Source organism: Zonotrichia albicollis, chromosome 22 (genome assembly GCF_047830755.1).
Source record: "Zonotrichia albicollis isolate bZonAlb1 chromosome 22, bZonAlb1.hap1, whole genome shotgun sequence".
NCBI classification, from domain to species: Eukaryota; Metazoa; Chordata; class Aves; order Passeriformes; family Passerellidae; genus Zonotrichia; species Zonotrichia albicollis.
In genome coordinates, this window is record NC_133840.1 from 7,253,732 (window position 1) to 7,275,343 (window position 21,612).

Below are 21,612 nucleotides of genomic sequence, written 5' to 3' on the forward strand. Positions count from 1 at the left end.
CAATGGGCGCCGCCGCCCGCGGACTACATTTCCCGGCGTGCCCCGCGGGCCAGGCGCGCTGCGGGCTCGGCGCGATGGCGGCGCCGGTGCAGGGGCACCGAGCGCGGTACAAGAGCCCGGGCGGGCCGCCCTGGAGGGAGACGTACCGCAGGGTGAGCGGGGAGCGGGCTGCCGGCTGCCGGCTGCCGGAGGGGGGGTTCCCTCCTCATTTAGACCCAGTTCGGTCCTCCCGGGGCTGGCCGCAGTGGTCCTGCTGGGGCGGGTGAACCTCACCCCGTCCGAAACTCTCCCCTGACCGCGTCCCGAGTGACGCCCGGCGCTGCCCCCGCTGCGAGCTGTCATCCAGCTCCCCTGCAGCCCCTCCGGAACATGGCCAGCCTCGGTACCCACCGTGCCCCTCAGGGATTCCCGGTCTCTCACCCCTACGGGACGCACCCCCCAGCCCCGGTGCCTCCCCCGTGTTCCCTCAGGGATTCCCCGTGTCTGGGCTCTCTGGGACGCGCCCCCTCCGCCGTGTCTCACCCCCAGCCCCGGTATCCCCCGTGTCCCCTCAGGGATTCCCGGTCCCTCAGCCCAGTGGGTCGCATCCCCTCCGCCGTGTCCCAGCCCCGGCACCCCCCGTGTCCCCCGAGCCGGCGCTGACAGCCCCGGGCACTCTGCTCTCCCCGCAGCGCTGCATGGAGCGGCTGAGGAGCAGCCGGGCCAAGCTGCTGGATCGCTACCGCCAGGCCGGGGATGGGGCGAGCAGAGCGGCCCCGGGAGCGCTGCTGGTGCAGGAGGTGATGGAGCAGGAGTGGCAGGAGCTGCGGGACAGGCTGCCCGGCCTCGGCGGAGAGCAGCCCATGGAGCAGGTCAGTGCTGGGTCCCCAGCATCAGCACCAGGGGTGTGATACAGGAGCATCAAATACAGCTCCCTGCGGGTCTGACTTCAGCTTCTCACTGGAGCCGACAAAACTGAAGAGCTTCAGGGTTTCCTGTTCTGCAGCTCAGGCAGGGTGTTGAGCTGTGAAAGTGCCTCTGGGCATGAGTGGGGAAATTCCTTATTTCTTTCACAAACAGCCTGTGTATCACAGCAGAGGGTTGGTTTCCTCATCTGTGCTTTTTATATCTGGTTGTCACTTCCCTCTTCTGAGAATGGAAACGAAACCTGAATGTCTTAAAAAGCAAGTTCTTGGACAGGCTGTACTTGGGTCTCTTCTGGCTGGCTCTGCACTTGTGTTTACAGTACAGGTTGCTTCCCACAGTGCATGGGTGTGCAAATAGAGGGATTTGCAAACAGGAGACAGGAGAATAAGAGTGGATTTGTGTTGCTCAGTCAGGTGCTAGAAGTGATAAAGTGGCTGGAATGGGAGGATTACTGACTGATTCACCTTTCAGGTGCTGGAGGACCCTGATGAGCTGGCAGTGCTGGAAGAGATCCAACAAGAACTGATCTTGCAAGGTAAGATCTTTACACATCTTCTGACTCCTGTTTGATGTGTAACTTCCTGGTAGTGCAGAAGACCTGAGGCTGCACTCCTTGGTTCTTGCAAACCACGTGATACAGGGCAAGAGCCTCCTTAAAAATCTTGTTGAGGTATTGAGAGCTCTTCTCAGAGTTTTAAGAGTTTAAGTGACATTTTAAGGTCTGTGAGAGAGGCCAGAGAAACAGGACTGAGATCTGTTAGCTCTAGGAACCTTTATAAATCAATTCAGGATGTTTCTAAAGCGCTGATCAGAAAGTAGAAAGACCCATATGAGACAAGCTGAGCCACAGAGAAAAACAGGTTATCAGGAATGATTTCACCAAGCATAGAAATCTGACTCAAAGGAATAAAAGCTCTTAGAAACTTGTATCCAGCCCAGCCTGCATCAGCCCCAGCAGGCCCTGAGGGTGCTGTGCTGTGTTGTTGCAGAGCAATTGGTGATTGAGGAGTACGAGCAGAGCCTGCGCTTCGATGAGGAGTGTCTCAACGCCATGCTGGACGGCCTGGACGCCTCTGACAGGGTCATCTGCCCTGTATGTAGGAAGTAAGAAAGCCTTTGGCATTGGAATCAGATTCCTCGCTCTCCTGCAGCAGTCTGGGCTTAGAAATGTGCAGAGAGAGGCTGCTGCTCATTTCAACAAAATAAAAATGCCTGAGCAATTATCTAACTCTAATGGGGGGGATGTTGGGTTGGTTTTGGGGTTTTTCTTGCTAAAATCTTCTCTTGTTCCTGGTGTCATGATGCTGATTGTTTGCTCTTCCCAGGAATAACCTGACTGTGAAGGCTCACTTGGTTTGTTGCCAGTGTGGATTGTACATCAGCACACAGGTAAGCTGCACTGTGACACCTGTGTGGCATCCCTGCTGCTGCAGAGGCAGCTTTAAGCTACAGACAGGAACTCCAGCTGACTTTTCCTGAATTATTCTCAGGATATGACAGAGGGAAAGCTTCGGTCCCTGCTGGAAAGCACCTTGACAGAGCACAGTCAGAGGTGCCTGCACAGCCCCGAGTTCACAGTCACCAGCGGCATGGAAGAGGAAGCCAGTCTGCTGATGAGCTGCCCTGTGAGTGCAAATGTCAGGTTCCTGGAAGGGATCCCTGCTTGGATCCATGGCTCAATTACATAGTCAGAAACCACAAGTCTGTTGATCCCTGGGTTTGTGTGGCTTTTTTCACCAAACTCCTTGGAAATGGCTTTATCTATGACCACCAGTCACCATAAAAGAGAAGTACACACCTTTAACTGCTGGATTAGGGAATCTTTCAAGGATCTGTCAAATTTAGTGCCCTAACTTTAGCCAACAACTTCTAAGTCTTGTGTGCACCATCTGATCAGATAAGTGGTTCATGAAGAAAAGTTTTAAAAGATACTTGTTTAAACCTCCTGAAAAACTTCCTCCAGGTGTCTCAGAGAATACACAGCAGCCCTTTGGCTCCAGCTAGAGCTGGTGCTTGCTTTGCTATGTAAAACCAGTGAGGACAGTGGTAGGGGCAGAGCATTTCAAATAGAGCCATGTTGGAAAAGACCTCTAAGATCAAGTCCTGCCATTCCCTCAGCACTGGCAAGGCCACAACTGACCCATGTCCCCAAGTGCCACATCTAGATGTCTTTTAAATCTCTCCAGGGATGGTGACTCCTCCACCTCCCAGGGCAGCCTCTGCCAGTGCTCAACAACTCTTTTGTGATTTTTTTTTCCCCCCAATCAATAATTTTTCCTGTTCAAATAGTTTTGAACTTTATACATTAACACAGTTCTCTGTTCAATTTTTTTGTGAAGGTCTGTGACTCCTGGATGATTCTCCTCTAACATGATTGAGCTGCTGCTTTACTTCTGGAAGACTTCAATACTAAACTTCACCCAGAGCTGCTAGGACTCTTTTGTACATATTTCTAACTGCTGTGTCAAAAAGACACTCCAAAAGGCACAGTATTGCCTTGACCTGCACTTTTAACCACACAGGACATGTTTTGAAATAAATATATTTAGTTTATTTTGGCTTTGGGGTTGTCTTTAATACTACATCAGTGATCTCATAGCTCGTGTTGGACTTCAGCTTTGAGTTTCAATGAACCTTACATAAATTAACTAACTTAAATAAACTTAAAACCTTCAAACAGCAATTGGAGGCACTGGTTTAAATATAAGTACTCAACCATCACTGCCACAACTACTGTGAACAGCTCTGGCACAGAGAAACTCTGCCATCACTCTCATGGCAGCTCTGGTACAGCAAGAAGAAGAGAAACCACCCTTTTCAGTGATATGTTGAACAGTTTTTATTCTTCACATTCACTCTTAATTGTACAAAAAGCCCCATGCAGGGCGAGGCAACTCCGGCCTGTAGCACTGGAGAACTTGATTGGGGCTGCACCATCACTACAACTCCCCAACTCCAAGTGAGAATCCTCCTTCTCCACCTTCCTTACTTACTCTCTGTATCCACTGTGAAGATTTATTTGGGTATTGCTGGATGAAGCAGCACTGTGGAATACCCACGCTTGAGGCTGAGTTTCCCAGCCTGACCTACTGACATTTGACAAAGCTTTTAAGGTCTTCAAGGAATTTGATGTACTCCTGGTGCTCCAGGGCAGTGCTGAGCTCTATTAACTCATCAGCAAAGGTGTTGTCCACTCCTCTGTCAGCCAGGAAATCCATCAGGTGATCGTAGAGAGCCTGGAGCAGGAACAGAAAACCTTCTTAGTGGAACACACCTGGGCAGGGGTGCATTAAAATGTCCCCTGACAACTGGCACTTCTCCCAGGAAAATCAGGCCCAGCTGATTCCTTAATTTTTAGCATTTATATTTCCCAGATTCTGCACTGCATTGGTGTTAAACTCTGAATTTCATATAAATTGTCAGCAAGTTCTCCTCACAGCTCAGTCACACAAAACAATCATTTTCCAGCCCAGAACCAAGGACACCCCTGCAGCTTCAGGCCCAAAAAGTGCAAACAGGGAATTGAGGAGTGCAAACTGGGAGGGTGGGACTGCATAACCTAGAGTGGAATTGGACAATGAACCCCAATATGGAAATGGACTAAAACTTATAAAAGTGTGAAAACTCATCAATCATTCTTGGTGTAGCCCTGGCTGGGCTCTTGTACTGGCAAAGGTGTATCCTTTAAGGCATTTTATTCAATCCCTATTTTATTCCTTTAACACTGTCTAGCCTCTGTTCTAGGCAGCCTCTCAAGGAACCACCCCAGGAGGGCAGGCCTGACTTTGGATGGAATATTTGGACAGAAAGGGCCATGGAACACTTAATAAAAACCCAAACCCAACACTACAAATGAGCTGCACCCTGGAGATGATCCCAGACTGGGGAGTCATCAGGGGAAGTGTCAAGGATGACACAGGCCAAGCTCTGCCTGTCCGTCTACCCAGGGGTGAGCTAACACTTTGGAAAGGGATCTGATGTACAGGTTTCTTTGAAAGGCTTAAATGTTACAGTCATGGACTTGGCTTTTTCCTTTTCATATCTATTTTAAGTTAATTTAATGTCATAGGGGAAAAATAGAATAATCAGTGTGGGATGGTCTACAGCACACTGAGCAATTTTAACATGAATGCTCCTCAAGGGGATACACTCTAGCACTTCTACTTTCACTTTTAAACATGACAGCCTCAAGCTAAAAATTGTAGCTTTTTAAATCCTGGTATTGAGAACATAAGAACACCCAGATTCTAGTGTGTATTTTTAGTGTTACAAGTCTAACAACACACCTGGAAAAGCAGGACACAATGTATTTTTTCAGATACCACACACAGATGCTTTTACCCACGCATGGTGTCTCATAAGCCACATTGTTAAACACACAGATCAAAATATGTTTAACAAGTGTCAAAGCATTTCCAGAATGAGATTCCCTGCTGAGAAATCCACCTATAAAATCTGGAAAGGAAGAAGTTCCTCCTGTCTGTCCTGATTCCTGGTAATGCCACCAGCAGTGCACAACCCTGGGATCATGAGACACCCTCAGTCTGCAGCAGAAGCACCAGTTCAGGGGCAGAGCAAGGCCAGCCCCTGTCTCAGATACCCTGACAGGTTTAATTCCCAGCCCAGGAGCAGAGGGACAGCCAGTGAGGTGAGCTGAGAGCTCTCTGTGGCCTTGAGCAGCACCTACCCAGTCCAGGGAATCCGTGTTGAGGGTGTAGTTGGTGTCCTTCCAGTCAGCTTCTCCAGTGGGCTGGAAGCTGACCTCCCGAATTGTGAAAATGTCACTTTCTTCCTCTCCTTCATGTCCAATCTGAGGCAGGAAAACAAATGCAAAGCATGCAATTAGCTGCAATTAGTGGGCACACTCAGCCTGCTCATCCCCAGGCTGGGAATAGCTCAGGAAAAGCCCCAAGGCCAGAGAAGCTGTCCCTCTCCCCTCTGAGGACAAGCACAGACATGCACAGAACTCAGGAAATCCTCTAAGCTTGTGCTGCCATATAAATCAGCAGCCTGAATTTTACAAATACAAAAAAAACAACTTCTGTGTGGTTCTGAATGTCTTCCCATGTCTGTCTCATCTCTGTCAGCCAAGACTGGCTGTTAAACATTTCCTAACATTTACAAAATAAACCACAAATACCAGTGTGAGTAAAAGCTCTCAATTTATTTTCTCCCCTCCTTTTTTAATCCCCACTTCTCTACTGAGATTCAATAAAGAGCCCAGTAAGCAGCTGATCAGAAACACCAGGGCAGGATGTGAGGAATGCCATAAACATTTCCTCCCCACTGTTCTTGCCAACATAATGCCCTTTTTTTTTTTGTGATTAAGAAAAATAAATAAGAAGAGACTGGATATTGTGCTGATTCAGAAAAGCAAGAGATTGCAAAGAGCAGTTAAATCCAAGAGGGGCACAGTGATACTCACCTCATCTTCAGGGAAATGGCAGTCTAGTACAAGGGTCTGTTTTGTATCATCTTTTATTACTTCCACTACAAAGTTTGGAGTTGATGTAAGTTCAGGCTAAATAAGAGAACAGTTGCATCAGCACTGGAATCTGAACAGGAGCCAAAGCAACCACAGCACAGCCCAGCCAGCACTGGGTATTCCCTGACACCTTCCACTATCCCAGGATGATCCAAGCCCCATCCAGCCTAACCCTGGACACTTCCAGAGCCTTCCCACCCTCACAGGGAACATTCCCTCACAATACCTAATTTAGCCCCACTCCCTGTCAGTTAAAAGCCATCCCCCCCTTAATCTGTCACTCCATTCCTCTGTACAAAGCTTCCCTCTCCCATTCTCCTGTAGACCCTTTTGGAAGGTGCTAGAAAGTCTCAGAATTCCTCTAATTTCTCCTTCTCTCCACCTTTCTGCAGGGGACATGAAGGTTACAGCCAGGGGACAGGCAGCCCTGGGAAATCTGCATTTTGTGACTTAATGCTCCCAAATATCACATAAGGGGGAGAAAAGCCAAAGCCTCAACACTTGAGGACAAGGCTCCATTTTTCATCTGTGTCCCCAGCATTAAATGCACATCAAGGCTAAGTCACCTCCTGCTCATCAGGTTTCTGCTGCTCCTGTGTGTCGTCTTCAGCCGAGGGTGGGATGCTGTTATTGATGTTGAATGTAACCGTTATCCTGCACAAGAAACAGAAACAATTCTTTTGAACACACCCCCAAAATGCCCATCAGAACGGGCCTTTTAAGCCCTGTTCAGGATTCACAGTGTGTGAACAAAAGCAGGCACTGCAGTTAAAAGCCACATCTCGGAGAAGCTGTTCCCTCCAAGTGCTCTCACCTTTTAAAGTTTTACCGAACTGTTATTTTTCAAACAACAAGGCCACGTGAAACTTTGTAACACAAAACACAGTAACAAAAAGGCGTGAAAAAAGTGCCTTTGGCCCAAAGCGGCCACACAAAGGCGCGGTCTGGGCTGTGAGCACATGGAGGAGCCCGGTCACTGTGACCCAACCACCCACCCTCGGGGGCTGGGGACCCTTCCCACGCCCCACTCACTTTTCCCCCGCGATCTTCCGCACCAGCTTGGCCTCCGTGCCGTGCACCTCGAGCTCCCACCCCCCGGAGACCTTGGGCAGAGATTTGTGCTTCTGGATCTTCTTCTCCTCCTGGATCTCGTCCGTCAGGAACTGCGCAAAGGCTTTGTCTCCTGGGGGGAAAGAAAACGGGGTTAGGGAAAGGGAGGGATGAAGGAAAGGGGTGGGGGGAGAGTTCAGGGAAAGGGGTGTTGGGAAAAGGAGTTAGGGAATGGATAGTTAGGGAAAGGGGAGGTGTAGGGAAAGGGAGGGTAAGGAAAGAGGGGAGTAAGAAAAGGGAGGGTTAAGGAAAAGGGGAGTGGGGTTTAAGGGAAGGGCGGGTAGGAAAGGGGGGTTTGGGAAAATGGGGGTTTGAACATAAAAAAAGGGGTTAGGGAAAGGGGGATTGGGGAAAAGGGAGTTGTGAAAAAGGAGGTTAGGAAAAGGGGAGTAGGGGAAAAAGAGGTAGCGAAGGGGGTGTAGAGGAAAAGGAGGCATAGAGGAAAAGGGGGCTTAGGCGATGACAGAATTTAGGGAAAGCACAGAATTTAGGGAAATAGGTGGTTTAGGAAAAAGGGGGATTAAGGAAAGAGGGGGGATTAGGGAAAGAGAGGGCAGTAGGAAAGCCCTCCCCGCCCCACGTGCTTCCCAGCACGGAGCGGGTGCAGCGCACGTGTCCTCCCCGCGCCCTCCCAAGGGCGGCCCCGCTCCGTGCCCGCTCACCCTCGGTGTGCAGCCCGCCGCAGCCGCAGGACACGCGGCCGGCCGAGCCCCGCCGCGGCCGCAGCAGCGCCGTCCGCCCCGCGCCGCCGCCCAGCTGCCACAGCGAGCGCGCCAGGGCCGGCGCGGAGGCGGCGGGCGGCGGCAGCAGGGCGCGGCGGGCCGCGGAGCTGAGCGGGCGGCGCGGCGCGGGCAGCGGCGGGCGCAGCGCGGCGGCGGCGGCGGCGCGCAGGGAGCGGGCGAGGAGCATCGTGCGGGACCGAGCGGCGGCGAGGACGGCCCGCCCCGGAACCGCGCTCCGCTTCCGGCCCCGGCGCGCCCCGCGCGGGCCCCGTGACCAGGGGTTCGAGTCCCGCCCCCGGTAAGATCCCCGGTTCGAGTCCCGGCCCAGGTGAGATCCCCGGTTCGAGTCCCGGCCCAGGTGAGATCCCGGTTCGAGTCCCGGCCCCGGCAGCACGGAGTGTGCTAACAGGGTGCCTGGTTCCTGGGATCCCTGACAATGGAATGGGCAGGGATGGCACGGACACAGCACCCGTGCAGGTCCCTTCTCGGGTGAACTCGCAGACAGAGCTTTAGGAATGTGGGGGACGTTCACAAGTTTTATCCCAGACATCATCCCACTCATAATTAGGACTGGCACTGTTCAGGTCAGAGCATGAGAATCTCCTCAGGGGAAAAAAAAAAAAAAAAAGATTGGGGTTTTTTTGGTGTATTTTAGAGGAAAGAGTGACTAAGGCACTAAGGCAGCATTTCCTGGCACCAAGCCTGCCCTTTGTCCAAAAGCTGACACTAGTGCCACTATGGAGAACCACAGAAGGCTCATTTGCTGCTCACTGCAAGGCAGGAGAGCATTTGCCCCACCCCATTAAATAGACACCACCCCATCTGCCCCACCCCATCAAATGGACACCAACCCATCAAAGGACCAGAATTTTAACTCTTAATTCTGACAGGAATCTGAGTACTGCACATGTAAATGGCAGAGTCCATTCTGCACAATAGGCACAGATTCACTGTGCTACCTTCTCATCTTTAAGCCCAGACTGCTGACAATGAACACACTCCCACAAGACCCACAAACACCAGGACTGATCCTACAATCATGTGTTCTGTGCCTTACAAACCAACACACACAAAACAGATTTCCAATATCACTTCTTTATTCTGGAAAAAACATATAAATCCAATCTAAATAAATACCCATCCCGTTCCTTAAGTTTATAGAAAACATAGTTTTTTTTTTTTTTAATTTAATGAATATACAAGTTGTGAAAAACACCAATCACTTGTTTTTTAAATTTTAAAAGTTTAATAGTAATAAAATGGTTATAAAAACAATAATATAAGTAGACTAATAATAATTTGGACAATTTAGATTAGACAATATGAGACAACAGAAACAAAGAGTTATGGACCTCTGAGTACCTTTTTCTGAGCAGCATAAACCCAAAAGAGGACCCACGTTAACAGAGGAATAACCCTTAAAAGCAACAGCCTCTTGAATATTCATACATCTCATACATGATGCAGAAATTCCATTCAAACAAAGGATTCAGTCTGGTCAGTGTCAACATCTTCCTCTTAATCCTAAATGGTGTCTTCAGGGCTGAGCAAGGCAGGAAGAAGTTTGTGTCTTCTGATAATGGAGCAATAAATTCTCTTTCTCTTAAAGATTCAGGTGTCCTGTAGCTGCTATCTTGGTGTGAGTACCTCATTCCTCTCTTAAAAAAAACATCCCACATACATAGTTCCTACTTTAACTACAAAAGTTACCTTTCAACTACAAAACTACATTTACCATACTATTAAAATGTTAATACAGCACTACTAATCAACACAACAAAACACATATAGTAAATATCTGCATAGAGCCATACAATATGCACTTTTCTGTTGTGTTGTGATTTCAGGGTTTACCTCAGAACCTCGGGTCCCTCCCCTGATAATTCCCTCCCAGGTGTGTCAGTCACCTCTCCTTTCCACACCCTGACCCCTGCCCAGCACTGTCTGTCAGTCCTGGCATTCCAGAAGGGCACTGAGTGATTGGCAGATCCAAAGGATGCCCTCTACCCCTGGGGGGCATTGGGCCATCCAGGTGTCCTTTGTCCCTTTGTCCCTCCCCTCCTGTCCCTGCTTGGTGGCTCCCTGCCCCTTCCCTGCCCCTCTCCCCGGGGTTAAAGGAGCAGCAACCACGGGCTCAGGGAGTTCTGTTGGAGCTGGTGCTGCATTCAGAGGCCTGTGGGCCAGAATAAAGCTCTGGATCCAAGCCCTCCATCAGAACCGACTCCTTTCCTTCACCATCACCTTAAAGCTTCTCTGCCAGAGGAGCAGCCCCAGTTATGGGGGGAAGCTCCATCCTGCAGCCACCAGAGCTCCTGCAGGCCTGGACTTGTCTCCAAGCACACAGAGGCAGCACCCAGCCAGGCAAAAGTGTCTGTGGGTGAAACACCACACACCCACAGCCAAAAGTGTCTGTGGGGTGAATCACCACAATGCCGCTATTTGATTCACCAGTGAGGGCTGGACAAGCTCAGCCACAGCCCATCCAGCTATATTGGTAATTATCCCAATACTTTTCACAAAGTCTTTCGAGGAGAAGCTGAGCCAGCTGGTGCCAGGTCAGCTCTTGGCTGTCCGGAGCTTCCTGTGGAAGAATTCGGGTGCAGCCTCCAGCAGCCACTCGGCGTCCACGGGGCACAGGTCGCGCATGTAGCAGCGGCTGGTGCGCAGCAGCCCCGTGAACACCACGCAGGCGGGCTTGCACTGGAACAGCACCGAGGAGGGGTGGATGGCCACGGCCTGCTGGGAGCCCACGGTGCTGTAGGAGCCGTCCGGGAGCAGCTGGGCCGCGTTCATGAACAGGCTGTGGGCCAGGCAGCGCCGCACGGCCGCCGTGTCCCCGCGGCACGACTCCAGCGGCAGCGACAGCTGCGGGCACAGAGTGAGCATGAACAACCTGCACCCTCAGGGGATACCGACACAGAGGAGAAACTCTCCAGAGTAGAAATCCATTTTGATTTAGGTGAAATGTACATCTTTGAGTCTCTGGTCAGAAAACATAGCTATTTAGCTCTGTGTGTGTGTGCTGGGACCTGAGCATCTCACTGTGTGGCTGAGTAAAACATCTCTGTGGATATTATGCAAAGGTCCTTTTTGCTTCCTTACCCTGGACTATGCTAGTAACAATTCAGACTGCTACAGTCCACTTGTATTCAAGTGTATAAAAGAAGCATTTCCAGTGAAGTTGAGGTTCTAGCCCATTAGCTTTCTGACCCAGAGTCTGTGTCCCTTCTTACCCAGTCCTGACTCTTACAGTGACACTGGTTCACTTCAGAAATCCTGGGGGATTTTCCTGTGTCAGGACACTGGGGGATCACTGGGAATTCAGCTGAGTGGATGCTAGGCTAAGCCAGACTGAGAGCCAACACAATGGATCATCACTCTCCTTCTAAAAGGGAGTTTAAGGCTGACCAGGATTCACAAATGAGACCGCAGGGGTGGCTCCCATGTCACTGCAGACTGCCAGGGGTTCAGTGGCAGCTCCCACGCTGTGCCCAGCAGGAGCAGCACTGAGGGGAAGCTGCTGCCACACTGAATGCCTGACTGCATGGAGAAACCAGCCAGCACAGGCTGCCAGCACTCTGTGGCACACACAGCACAGTCGCAGCTGCATTAGAGCAGGAAAAACCCTCAGCCAAACCTGTCCTTTTCCTGACAAGTCTTCTTAGAGGTTCCCATTTCTCCTTGACTCTCTAAGCAATGCAGTTTTAAGATTCTGGGATGCAACTGCACAGTCAGGAATTTTAGCCTACTTACAGGAGGCTGAAAACAATCCCCCATTTTTTCACTTGGGACTTCATGCACAGTAACATCAGTTTGGGGACAAACCAGGGAAATACCAACAGGTGAAACAGAAATAAAATATGGAAGCAAATTACCTTTACACAGATGTCCCTGAGCTGAGCTCTGACTTCTGCCATCAGCTTCATGTTCCTGCCATTGATAAAGTTCTCTCTGCACCATCCCTGCAGCAGAGACACCAGCAGTTAGAAGGGGATATTTCTTCACCCCAGGAGCATGACAGCCTTTGGATACCACGGAAAGCAGAATGCCCCCTACAATCTGCCTCAGAGAAAACTTGCTGACCCTTTTCCTGGTCATATTTCTACCCCACTTTACTCCACTATGTCTAGATTCCCTCCAACACTGCTCAGAAACAGCAGGTGGTGGTTCTTTTCCCACTCAGAGCTGCCCTGCAAGGCCACCAAGAGCTGCAGAACAGAGGATAACACTTATTATTCTGTGTGAGGTGAAAACAAATCAGGTAAGAATGACAGGTGCTGCAAGGAATGGGGTGCATGAGTCCACAGATCCACAAATCAATATGAAAGGTTGATAGGGTAGGATAAATCCAAATTAACTTTTAAACATGCTCAGTGTTTTTCCAATGAATCCTGTCCCAGATATTTATCATGTCCAGGTATTTATCATCACATCTCAGCACTCTCCCACTCCCTTCTGTTTCCAGCTGGAACCAGGGAAGGAAGAGCCCTGGCTGTGATTACAGAACTGACCCCACAAAGCTTTGCCAGAGCTGTCTGTAGGAACCTTTGTTACAGAACTTCCTCCCACTCCCCAGATGTAAAGGATGAGCCCTTTTTCTCTCTGTGGCACCAGCCATGGAGGATGCAGGGGTCACTCTGCTCTCTGCTCAAACCTCCTCACCCCACAGCTCACACAGCACTGGCAGCTCAGACCATCCCACCTTGTGCCCGTTCACGCTCTTGTAGGCCCGGTACACGTTGAGCAGGGTGAGATGATCCCCCTCACTGGAGATGAACTTCTTCCTGACAGCCTGCACCTCATCCCTCTGGGCAGGGGGGTTGTGGAGGACACTGTCCACTGACAACAGTGACACAATGGTCAGGATCTCCTCTGCACAGTGGAACTGGGGGGACACGAGGATGGCCTGCACAGACACAACAAAACCCAACTTCAGTCAACCAAATCCACTTCAGCTGGGCAGATCTCTCTGCTTCCTGGCAGCCCAGGAACTCAACCAAACATTGCTTAGGACAATCTCGGACATCTGGGCCTAGAAACAGCTGTAAATCCTCTGATGGGCTCACCAAGCAGCTGTAACAGCACCTGCCAGGCTCCTCTCTGAGACTGCCCAGCACACAACCAGCACAAACACAGTGACTGAAACCAACTACAGCAACAGAGATTTCATGGACCTGCTAAACAATCCTGCAAATTACAAGCAAATCTGCCTTATGCACCTTCAGAGGTGCCAAAGAAATTATCTTTTAAAAAACTTCCTTAAATTTAACAACAAATGATAAGCAGTCCAGCAAAAGGGCTGTAAATGATGTACATTAATGTACAGCAAATACACCAATACAGCTGCAAACATCCCAAATTTCACACCTTGTTTAAGAAGTTTGAAAGAGAAATATCAATGGTACAGAGATGAGTACAGGAGATTCCAAATGTTAATTTTTCTGCAGCTTTTACCTTGGAGAACTTTGGATCCAGTGGAAAGGCTGCCATTTTCTTTCCCAGGGGGGTCAGGACAAGCTGACCTTCCTTTTGGGTCACAGCTCCCAGCAGGTCCAGCTGATCAATTGCTGCTTGAATGGCATCTGCCAAAACAGGGACATTGGGCTGTGAGGCCTCCTGCCTCCAGTGAGGGATGTGAAGATCAGCTGGTTCCATTACTGCCTCTCTCCCTGACCAGAGGCACAAGTGCTTTCCATTTAGAGAAATCAGGGTCCAAAATGTGGTTTATCCTCCTCTATCCAGCAGAACAAGCACCTTCCCCCCTTTACTCTTCCCTTGGCAGTCAGGGCACACCTTCACATTGTGCTGTTATACACGTTATGGCCCAAGATTTCCCTGCTCTTTGTCCCCAAGGCTGCCTTTGTAGCCACTTACCAGGAGATGGTTTGGACATGAAGTCAAAGGTGAGCACATTGGGAATTTTAAGGGCCAGGAGCTGAAGCACCACACTGGCCAGGTTACACCTGCATAGGCAGAAAAAACAACTGAGATAGTTCTTTTATTTTTTACATAGAAGCTGAGATAGAGTCTCAGGCCTGTGCTGCAGCTTGACAGACACAAGTCTGATGCTGCTGGTGAAGCCTTACTTCCTAAACCAGGAAGAGGCAAGTCCAAAATCTGGAGGACAGTCAGAACTATTGCTTTATGTGTTTGGAGACTCAGTGCCCAACTGTCCACCCTGAGCAAATATTTCCCAGTTTTTCTGTTTAATCCCCACACTTCCATTTCTCTCAAGTCACCCCGCCAGCCCCTAGATCAGTTTTGCTGCTCAGTTCTTCCCAGAGCTGTAAAAGAGGTGTGGCAAGGAGTGTGATGGCTCTGTCCTCACCTCTGTATCTCAGGTGTTGTCATCTCCTCAAACTTCTCAAAGTCCTCCTCTGTGTAGAGCCGGTAGCAGACCCCGCTCTGCTGCCTGCCTGCTCTGCCCGTGCGCTGCCAAGCCTGGGCCTTGGACACCTGCTGCACTGCCAGCACCTCCAGGCCAGTGTCTAGGCATGGAAAAGCATCACCTCAGTCAGTGCCTGAGGAAGGCACAGCTTTGGAAAACACAGAGGATGAGCAGTAAGAATTCCCAGGATTTGGCACTCAAATCCGCTCAGAACTCACTTGGTTCAGCACAGTGAATTTCAGCACTGTGTTTCACTTGGTTCAACACTGTGGACTATCCCATGCTGTGTCCATGAAGAGAAGATTCATATTTGACAGATTTTTTTACCCTCTCATGGCTGATACTCAAAAAATCCCACAAAAACACCACCAAACCCCAAACCTGGGACATTAATTTAAACAGCATGTTTGAAATCCTCTTAGTGGGGCTTGTGGCCTCCAGTAACTTCTACAAACCCCAACGTAATTTTGTCCCTGTTCCTCCTCAGAATTCCTCACCAGGGCTGTACTTCTTGGCTTTGACCATGCCTGTGTCCACAACGAATTTTATGCCAGCAATGGTGATGGAGGTCTCTGCGATGTTGGTGGACAGGATCACTTTGCGACAGCCCTGGGAGAAAGGAAAAAATCAATTCCAGGCCAAGGCCACCTCAGAGCAGCTGCAACACAGAAATTCTGCTGCTTTTGGCCTGCGTGGGCCAAGCCCTGCCCTACATTGTGAGCACAAACTGTGCTTGCTGTGCCAGCTCTCAGAAACCAAGGTAATCCTCAGTTTTTTATCAGTTTCTAAAACATTCTTCTGCATTTGCAAGAAAGCACACCACCAGAACAGCTGTTCTCAATACATCTTCCAACAATTTTGGTTTCACTTCTGGCACAACATTTGTATTCTTATTTATCTGTTGAGTAGGTAAAAAAGAGCCTGAGGCAGCATGAATTCCTTTCTTATGGTCCTAAAAAACATTCTCAGTTTTCAGCTTACTCAGTATTTCCCCCATTAGCTGTTGTAGCTCTTTTGTGATATGGACAAAAAATTCCTATGAAATGGAGGAAAGTTAAATTCCTGTGCCTTCTAATCCTTCCTTCTTTTTATGATCCCACATGACTTACTGAATGCATCTGGTAAAACCATCACAGTTACAGGGTTTTATACCTCTGGAACCACCCAGCCTAAAGCCAACAGAGACTATTGTCACTGTTATATTTTCTGAAAAAATCCCTTTGCCCAGGATTCTTCTCCTGGGAAGCTGAGAAGGCTCAGAGAAAAAGGAAAACAATATTATCTCATTTGCTTCTCCTGTGTTTTGCTGCTTTGGAATGTGTTTAGACATTGTTTACCAACAGGTGGTTGTTTCATGGGTTTCATGTGAATTGTTTTGACTTAATGATCAATCACTGTCAGGGTGTGTCAAGACTCTGGAAGGAGTCACAAATTTTCATTATTATCTTTGCAGCCTTCTGTAACTATCTTTTCTGTATTCTTTAGTATAGTTTAGTATAATATTCTTTAATATAATATAGTATCTTAAAATAATAAATTAACCTTCTAAGAACACAGAGTCAGATGCATCATTCCTCCCTTCATCTGGGAACCCCACAAGCACAAGAAACTATTGATTACTATCAGTCCAGACTGCTTTAGTCTCTTAAAGCCCACATGTTTCATCCAAAGACTCATTGAAGCCAAACCCCTCCTATTCCCTCACCTCAGGGGTGGGTTTGAAGGCACGGAGCTGTTGGGAGTGGGGCAGAGAAGCATAAAGGGGCAGCACTGTCATCCGTGGGCAGCCCTCGGGGAGGTGCTGGGCAACGTCTCGGCAGGTTTTGGTCATTGCTTCAATTTCTTCCTGCCCAGTCAGGAACACCAGGATGTCCTGGCATGCAGGGGCTTCCTAAAGCCAGAGGACAAAGGAAGTTAGGAGGGTTTGGGTAGAAAAGGAGAACTGAGATTGGTAATGAGATGTGGTTCTGGCAGTTGCTGAAGCAGGTTAAGAAGAAAGAGAAGATACACATGTGGTGCAAGGATGCAACAGCCAGAATTCCCAATGGATTCACCAGAGACAAAGAGTAAACCACATTTTCAGAGATCAGGAGTTAAAAGGATGGAGGAATTGCTGTGTCCTCAAATAACTGTCCATGCCAGGCAGAGAGGGTCAGCAAGCACTCAGGTACAGAGAACTCAGGTGAGGGGAACATTCAGGTTTTAGGCATGAGCTGACATTATAGAGCTTTGCTTGGCAGCCTCCCTTCAGCTCCAGCCTGGACATATAGGTCCCAAATCCCAACAGCAGCAGCAACTTCAAAGCACTAAATGCAGTTTAATGAAACAACACAACAACCCAGGTGTTTGGCAGTCAAACATCCCAGCACAAAATACCAACCCCTGGCCCCAGAGGGACACAAACATGCAGAGACCCTCATACCTGGTGGATTTGGAAGATGGACACCAGTGCTGCCTGCAGGTAGTCACTCTGCCTCTCCTTGGTGTAGAAGATGTCAATGGGATGCTGCCGGCCCTCCAGATAGATGACAGGAGCTCCACTGAAGTACTGGGAGAACAGGTCAACATCCATGGTGGCTGACATGACAATCACCTTCAGGGAGAGCACAGCACGGGTCAGCACTGCAGCTCCCCTCCAGCTGGACACCAATGAGTCAGGACCAGCCAAAAGTCAGCTTCTGGATCCTGAGAACCATGATCAGAACAGGAGAGTGATCTCCCCTCATTAAAGCCATCAGCTTTTTAACACAAGCAGAAAATGGTGTGACAGAATAGGCTGGTGTGTGGAACAAGGCCATGCAAAGCCCCCTGGCAGACCAATGTGCTTTCACACAAATTCCTGACATGTCCACCTATCCCACGTGCAGTGCTCTACCTGGGAATGAGCATGTCCCATCAGGCAGAGCTCCTGCAGCTGGAGTGATCTCAGCAGCAGTGCCAAAACCTCCCCAGCACTCTGTCTGGGGCTTTTGTGGAAAAAAGGGATCATCAGATACCTTGTTCAGAGGTGTCACATCAGGCCCAGACATCATAAGTCAGACACCCTTAATTACTGGGATTTAAAGCGACTTTTTAGGAACAGAAAAATGGTCAAAGCTGAAATCCCAAACCCTTTGGAATGAACTGACATTACAGCTTTCATGCTAGTCCTTTCATGCTGGCTCCTCCCCCTCATAATCATAACGAGCCAAAACCACCTAGAACAAGAACCCATCAACCACAAACAAATCTTTGCCACAACAGTAATCCTTGGAAGGCCCCAGGAGATGCTCAGAGCACCCAGAGCCCAGCCCCACCCCGCCCTTCACCGCCATCCTGAATGAACACACTTTCAGTGGCCGCAGCCCTCGCTCCTTTCGCTTCTTCTGAGCGGCTTTGACCACCCCAAAGAGCACATCCGTGTGGATGGTCCTCTCATGGGCCTCGTCCAGGATGGCCACGCTGTACTTGTGCAGCAGGGGGTCCCCGATGGCCTCGCGCAGCAGCATCCCGTCCGTCAGGAACCGCAGCCGCGTCTGCGCGCACGAGCAGTCATCGAAGCGCACCGTGTAGCCAACCTGGGTGAGGGAGCATGGGCAGCATGGGCACACAGACTGGCATTGCACACTGCCATCGTGCCACAGGGAAGGGCCACAAACCCCCTGGTCACTGGACTGAGCCAACCAGAAGTGCATGGAAAGCAGAGCAGTTTATCTGCTGTGAGCAGTTCCTCTCCCAAATGTAGCAGGCCACACAAATTATACTCCCAACATCTGTGGTTGGCGTCTTCCTAACTAGAAGTTCATGGTAAATGCCCCCCAAGTTCAGTTTGGTTTTTCTTTCCTTTTCCCTTTCCTTTCCTTTCCTTTCCCCCCGCTTCCCTTTCCCCTTTCCTTTTCCTTTTCCCTTTGCTTTCCTCCTCAAAATGATTCCAGGCTCTCCAAGGACTTTATACAGGACAAGACCTTCTCCCCTGCCTTTCTCCCCCGGACCTGCACTAATTCAGCACTCTGCTCTCCCTGACACTGATTCCTGACACAGGGAGCAATGGAAGAGAGCACAATTTTTTTTTTTTTCATTAATCAATAGTTTTGCAAATGGAACAATCCAGATCAAGAAGTACAATGCCACAGAGACAGGCCATGCCCACCCTGTCATGGAACAGGTAAAGAGCCATTTCTGTCCATTCATTTAATTACAGAATCACAGAATATCCTGAACTGGAAGGGACCCTCAGGGATCATCCAGCCCAGCTCCTGGCCCTGCACAGACACCCAACAATCCCACCCTGGGCATCCCTGGAGCTCTGTCCTAACTCTCCTGGAGCTCTGGCAGCCTTGGGGCTGTGCCCATTCCCTGGGGAGCCTGGGCAGTGCCCAGCACCCCCAGGGGAAACACTTCTCCCTCATATCTAACCAAGACTTCCCCTGACACAGCTCCAGCTGCTCCCTCAGGTCCTGTCTGTGGCCACAGAGAAAAGAAATTGGAGCTGCCCCTCGGGAGGAAGCTGCAGACCAAATTCTCCACTTCTCCAGCTGAGCAGACCAAGTGCTCTCAGCCATTCCTATTATGTGGCCCCTCCTGACCCTTCACCTTCTTTGTGTCACTCCTTTGAGCACTCCCTGACAGCTTTTACACTCTCATTCCATTGTGGCACCCAAAAAAATTATGAAATTAAGACTATCCCCCCTGTGCCTGGTTATTACTGTACCCACTGCAACCTGACAGGGCGCCATCCCCAGAGCAGCACCAAACCAAAATGTATCTGCAGAATTAATCTGCAGTTAACCTACCAGCTTGCCCAGCTCTGTCCTCTTCTCCTCAGCAACCCTGGCAGCCAGGGTGACAGCTGCCACCCTGCGGGGCTGGGTCACAGCGATGACACCGGGCTGGCCAATCCCCGCCTCGTACAGGAACTGAGGCAGCTGGGTGGTCTTCCCCGAGCCTGTTTCTCCTAGGGAGTACCAAAGGAATAGAGTTTGTCCCCTACACTTTTATAGCATTGTCAAACTGGGGTTTTTATGGTAACTTTTAGCCCTATTTGAGGATGGAGAAGCTGAAGACAGAGAGGGAAAGTCCCACCACAAAGAGTGGCAGGTCAGAGATGGCACCCAACGCCCTCCTCGCCCACTTCTCTGCAGAGCTCCAGCCACACTCTGGTTCACAAACCCACTCCAGCCTCTCTGCAGGTGAAGTGTCTGTGCTGTGACACTAACAGGACCAACACACAAAGCATTTTGCACTTAATTACAATAAATGCTGTGTCTTTACTAGGTGGGAAGTTGTACATCTTCAGCTCCTGAAAAGTCTAACAAAAAGCTTTTTCGTTTGCAGAACAGAAAAATATAATCAAATCACTGAAAGCATAATAAAATAATTGAAAATGTAAGTGAGGAGAGTCTTCAGAAGGGGAAGAAGGGGAGAGCTTGGCCATCTGGCTTTGACTGAATTCCAGGCAGACAGCGAAAGGAGAGGGAAATACTTTTGCCTTCTCCACAAAATAATAAAATCATTGAAAATGTAAATGAGGAGAGTTTTCAGAAGAGGAGAGCTTGGCCACTTAGCTTTGCCTGAACTTCACACAGACAGCGAAAGGAGAGGGAAACACTTTAACGTGCTCCACAGAAACCCCGGCTGCCAAAGCACAGAAGCCATTCCCTGCTCACCACACTCCAGATTTACACCCGTTTCTGGGCAGCTTTCCCAGCTGGGGGCCCTGTTCCCGGCACTCACCGATGAGCACGGCGGTGTCGAGGCGGCGCAACCGGGCCAGCAGCGGCCCGCGGGCCCCGGAGATGGGCAGGGAGCGCCGCTGCACGTGTGCGGGCGGCGCGGCGCTCTGGGGCTGCGTGCCGGGAGGCGCCGCCTTGAACCGCTTGGCCGGAGGCTCCTGCCTGTCCTGAGCCATCGCCCCTCGCGGTCCCGGCCCGGTCTGTCCCGGCCCGTCCCGTCGGGGCTGTTCCGGGGCTCCAGCCGCTCCCTCCGGGACCGCGCCGCACGGGTTCCCTGGCGCAGCGATGACGTCACCGCGCGACGCTGCGCAGAGCATCCTGGGAGTTGTAGTCCCGCCCTCACCGCCGCCATTTGCAGCGCTCCCGGCTCCGGGCGCCCCTCAGAAACATCGCGGACCCCAAAGGGCAGCAAAACGCAGCCAAGGAGGGCAGAGAGCCGGCTGTGAGCAGCGGAGGGACATGTTGCCATTCAGTCCCAGTAGCAAGTCCTGTTCTCAAACACTGAACTAAAAACAACACGCAAAAATAAAGCTTTTATCTCATACCTGCCTCATACCCTACGCTGAAGCAGCATTGTCCTAGACACTTTCATTCTTGCTCTCTAGGAGCACTAGAAGTCTGTTCTAGGAACAATCAAAACTGCCCCAAAACCAGACCAAAACACCTGTAAAATCTCCCAAAGCTTCCATAAGTTTTATAACCTTTAACAGATAAAAATGCAGACACAAATTACCTCACACATTTTATCAATCTAACACACTGTTTGTGGACAAAGCATTTCCCCTGAGATCGCCACACATTTCTCTCCTGGACTATAAATTAAAAAAAAACTAAAACTTGTAGCCAGTTTTGAAAAGCAAAATGTGAGACTAAATGAGATAATCACATGTCATGGGTAAGCCCATCCTTTAAAACGCAGAATGAAGATGCAGCTTTAACTTTAATCCATTATGATATAATCAATAAAACCCCACCTGATACTTTCTATAGTGATTTAAGAACAACTGACCATGATGAGCTGAACTGAGCTCCAAATTCCTATGTGGCTGCTCAGAGATATTTATAATCAATGCAGCTTTAAGCTAAATGCCACTCAGCCTCACTGGCCTGTGCTGGACACAACAAACTCCATCCACAGACCACAGATTTCACAACCTGAGCAGACAACGCTGTGCCCTGCACTTCTAAGACACTTGTGGGAAAAGCTGCAGGTATCTCTGTCTCTTCAAGGATTTGCTTTTTCCAGCCCCTGCTGCCTCAACACTAAAGGATGATATAGAGGATTAAACA

The 21,612-nt window shown here is 49.9% G+C and overlaps 3 protein-coding genes across 4 annotated transcripts; 1 reads left to right on the top strand and 2 right to left on the bottom strand.

The window, feature by feature from the left end:
• Position 1: 1 nt before the first annotated feature.
• On the top strand, positions 2 to 3,459 carry RPAIN (RPA interacting protein). 2 transcript variants are annotated; one of them, XM_074556996.1, is made up of 7 exons: positions 2 to 152; positions 672 to 851; positions 1,378 to 1,441; positions 1,896 to 2,010; positions 2,232 to 2,295; positions 2,397 to 2,531; positions 3,246 to 3,459. In XM_074556996.1, the coding sequence occupies exons 1-7, from the start codon at positions 3 to 5 to the stop codon at positions 3,273 to 3,275; spliced, it is 738 nt and encodes a 245-aa protein (XP_074413097.1). In that variant the 5' UTR covers position 2; the 3' UTR covers positions 3,276 to 3,459. The 2 variants fall into 2 exon arrangements, 1 of the variants encoding a protein (XP_074413097.1); XR_012583505.1 differs by lacking the exon at positions 3,246 to 3,459 and having other exon boundaries at positions 1,896 to 1,999; positions 2,397 to 2,478.
• A 271-nt stretch (positions 3,460 to 3,730) lies between these two features.
• Positions 3,731 to 8,461, bottom strand: C1QBP (complement C1q binding protein). Its single transcript, XM_074556995.1, has 6 exons — positions 8,164 to 8,461; positions 7,424 to 7,574; positions 6,958 to 7,045; positions 6,332 to 6,427; positions 5,594 to 5,716; positions 3,731 to 4,142 (listed from the first exon to the last, which is right to left on the bottom strand). The coding sequence occupies exons 1-6, from the start codon at positions 8,408 to 8,410 to the stop codon at positions 3,993 to 3,995; spliced, it is 855 nt and encodes a 284-aa protein (XP_074413096.1). The 5' UTR covers positions 8,411 to 8,461; the 3' UTR covers positions 3,731 to 3,992.
• An 858-nt stretch (positions 8,462 to 9,319) lies between these two features.
• DHX33 (DEAH-box helicase 33) lies at positions 9,320 to 21,469 on the bottom strand. Its single transcript, XM_005493877.4, is given in 13 exon segments — positions 9,320 to 11,088; positions 12,099 to 12,185; positions 12,926 to 13,129; positions 13,678 to 13,805; positions 14,098 to 14,186; positions 14,552 to 14,711; positions 15,109 to 15,220; positions 16,317 to 16,502; positions 17,034 to 17,204; positions 17,941 to 18,168; positions 19,384 to 19,544; positions 20,324 to 20,519; positions 20,522 to 21,469. Coding segments are annotated over 13 exon segments (2,301 nt in total). The 5' UTR covers positions 20,792 to 21,469; the 3' UTR covers positions 9,320 to 10,779.
• Between the last annotated feature and the right edge of the window lie 143 nt (positions 21,470 to 21,612).

Excerpts from the sequence above, each read along its gene's own strand:
- RPAIN (XM_074556996.1), top strand. The coding sequence starts at position 3 with ATGGGCGCCGCCGCCCGCGGACTACATTTCCCGGCGTGCCCCGCGGGC. Across the intron at positions 852-1,377 it reads GAGAGCAGCCCATGGAGCAG|GTGCTGGAGGACCCTGATGA; the intron begins GTCAGTGCTGGG and ends TTCACCTTTCAG. Across the intron at positions 2,532-3,245 it reads GTCTGCTGATGAGCTGCCCT|GTCTGTGACTCCTGGATGAT; the intron begins GTGAGTGCAAAT and ends TTTTTTGTGAAG.
- C1QBP (XM_074556995.1), bottom strand. The coding sequence starts at position 8,410 with ATGCTCCTCGCCCGCTCCCTGCGCGCCGCCGCCGCCGCCGCGCTGCGC. Across the intron at positions 7,046-7,423 it reads CGGAAGATCGCGGGGGAAAA|GATAACGGTTACATTCAACA; the intron begins GTGAGTGGGGCG and ends TTTCTTGTGCAG. Across the intron at positions 5,717-6,331 it reads GCCATTTCCCTGAAGATGAG|ATTGGACATGAAGGAGAGGA; the intron begins GTGAGTATCACT and ends TTCCTGCCTCAG.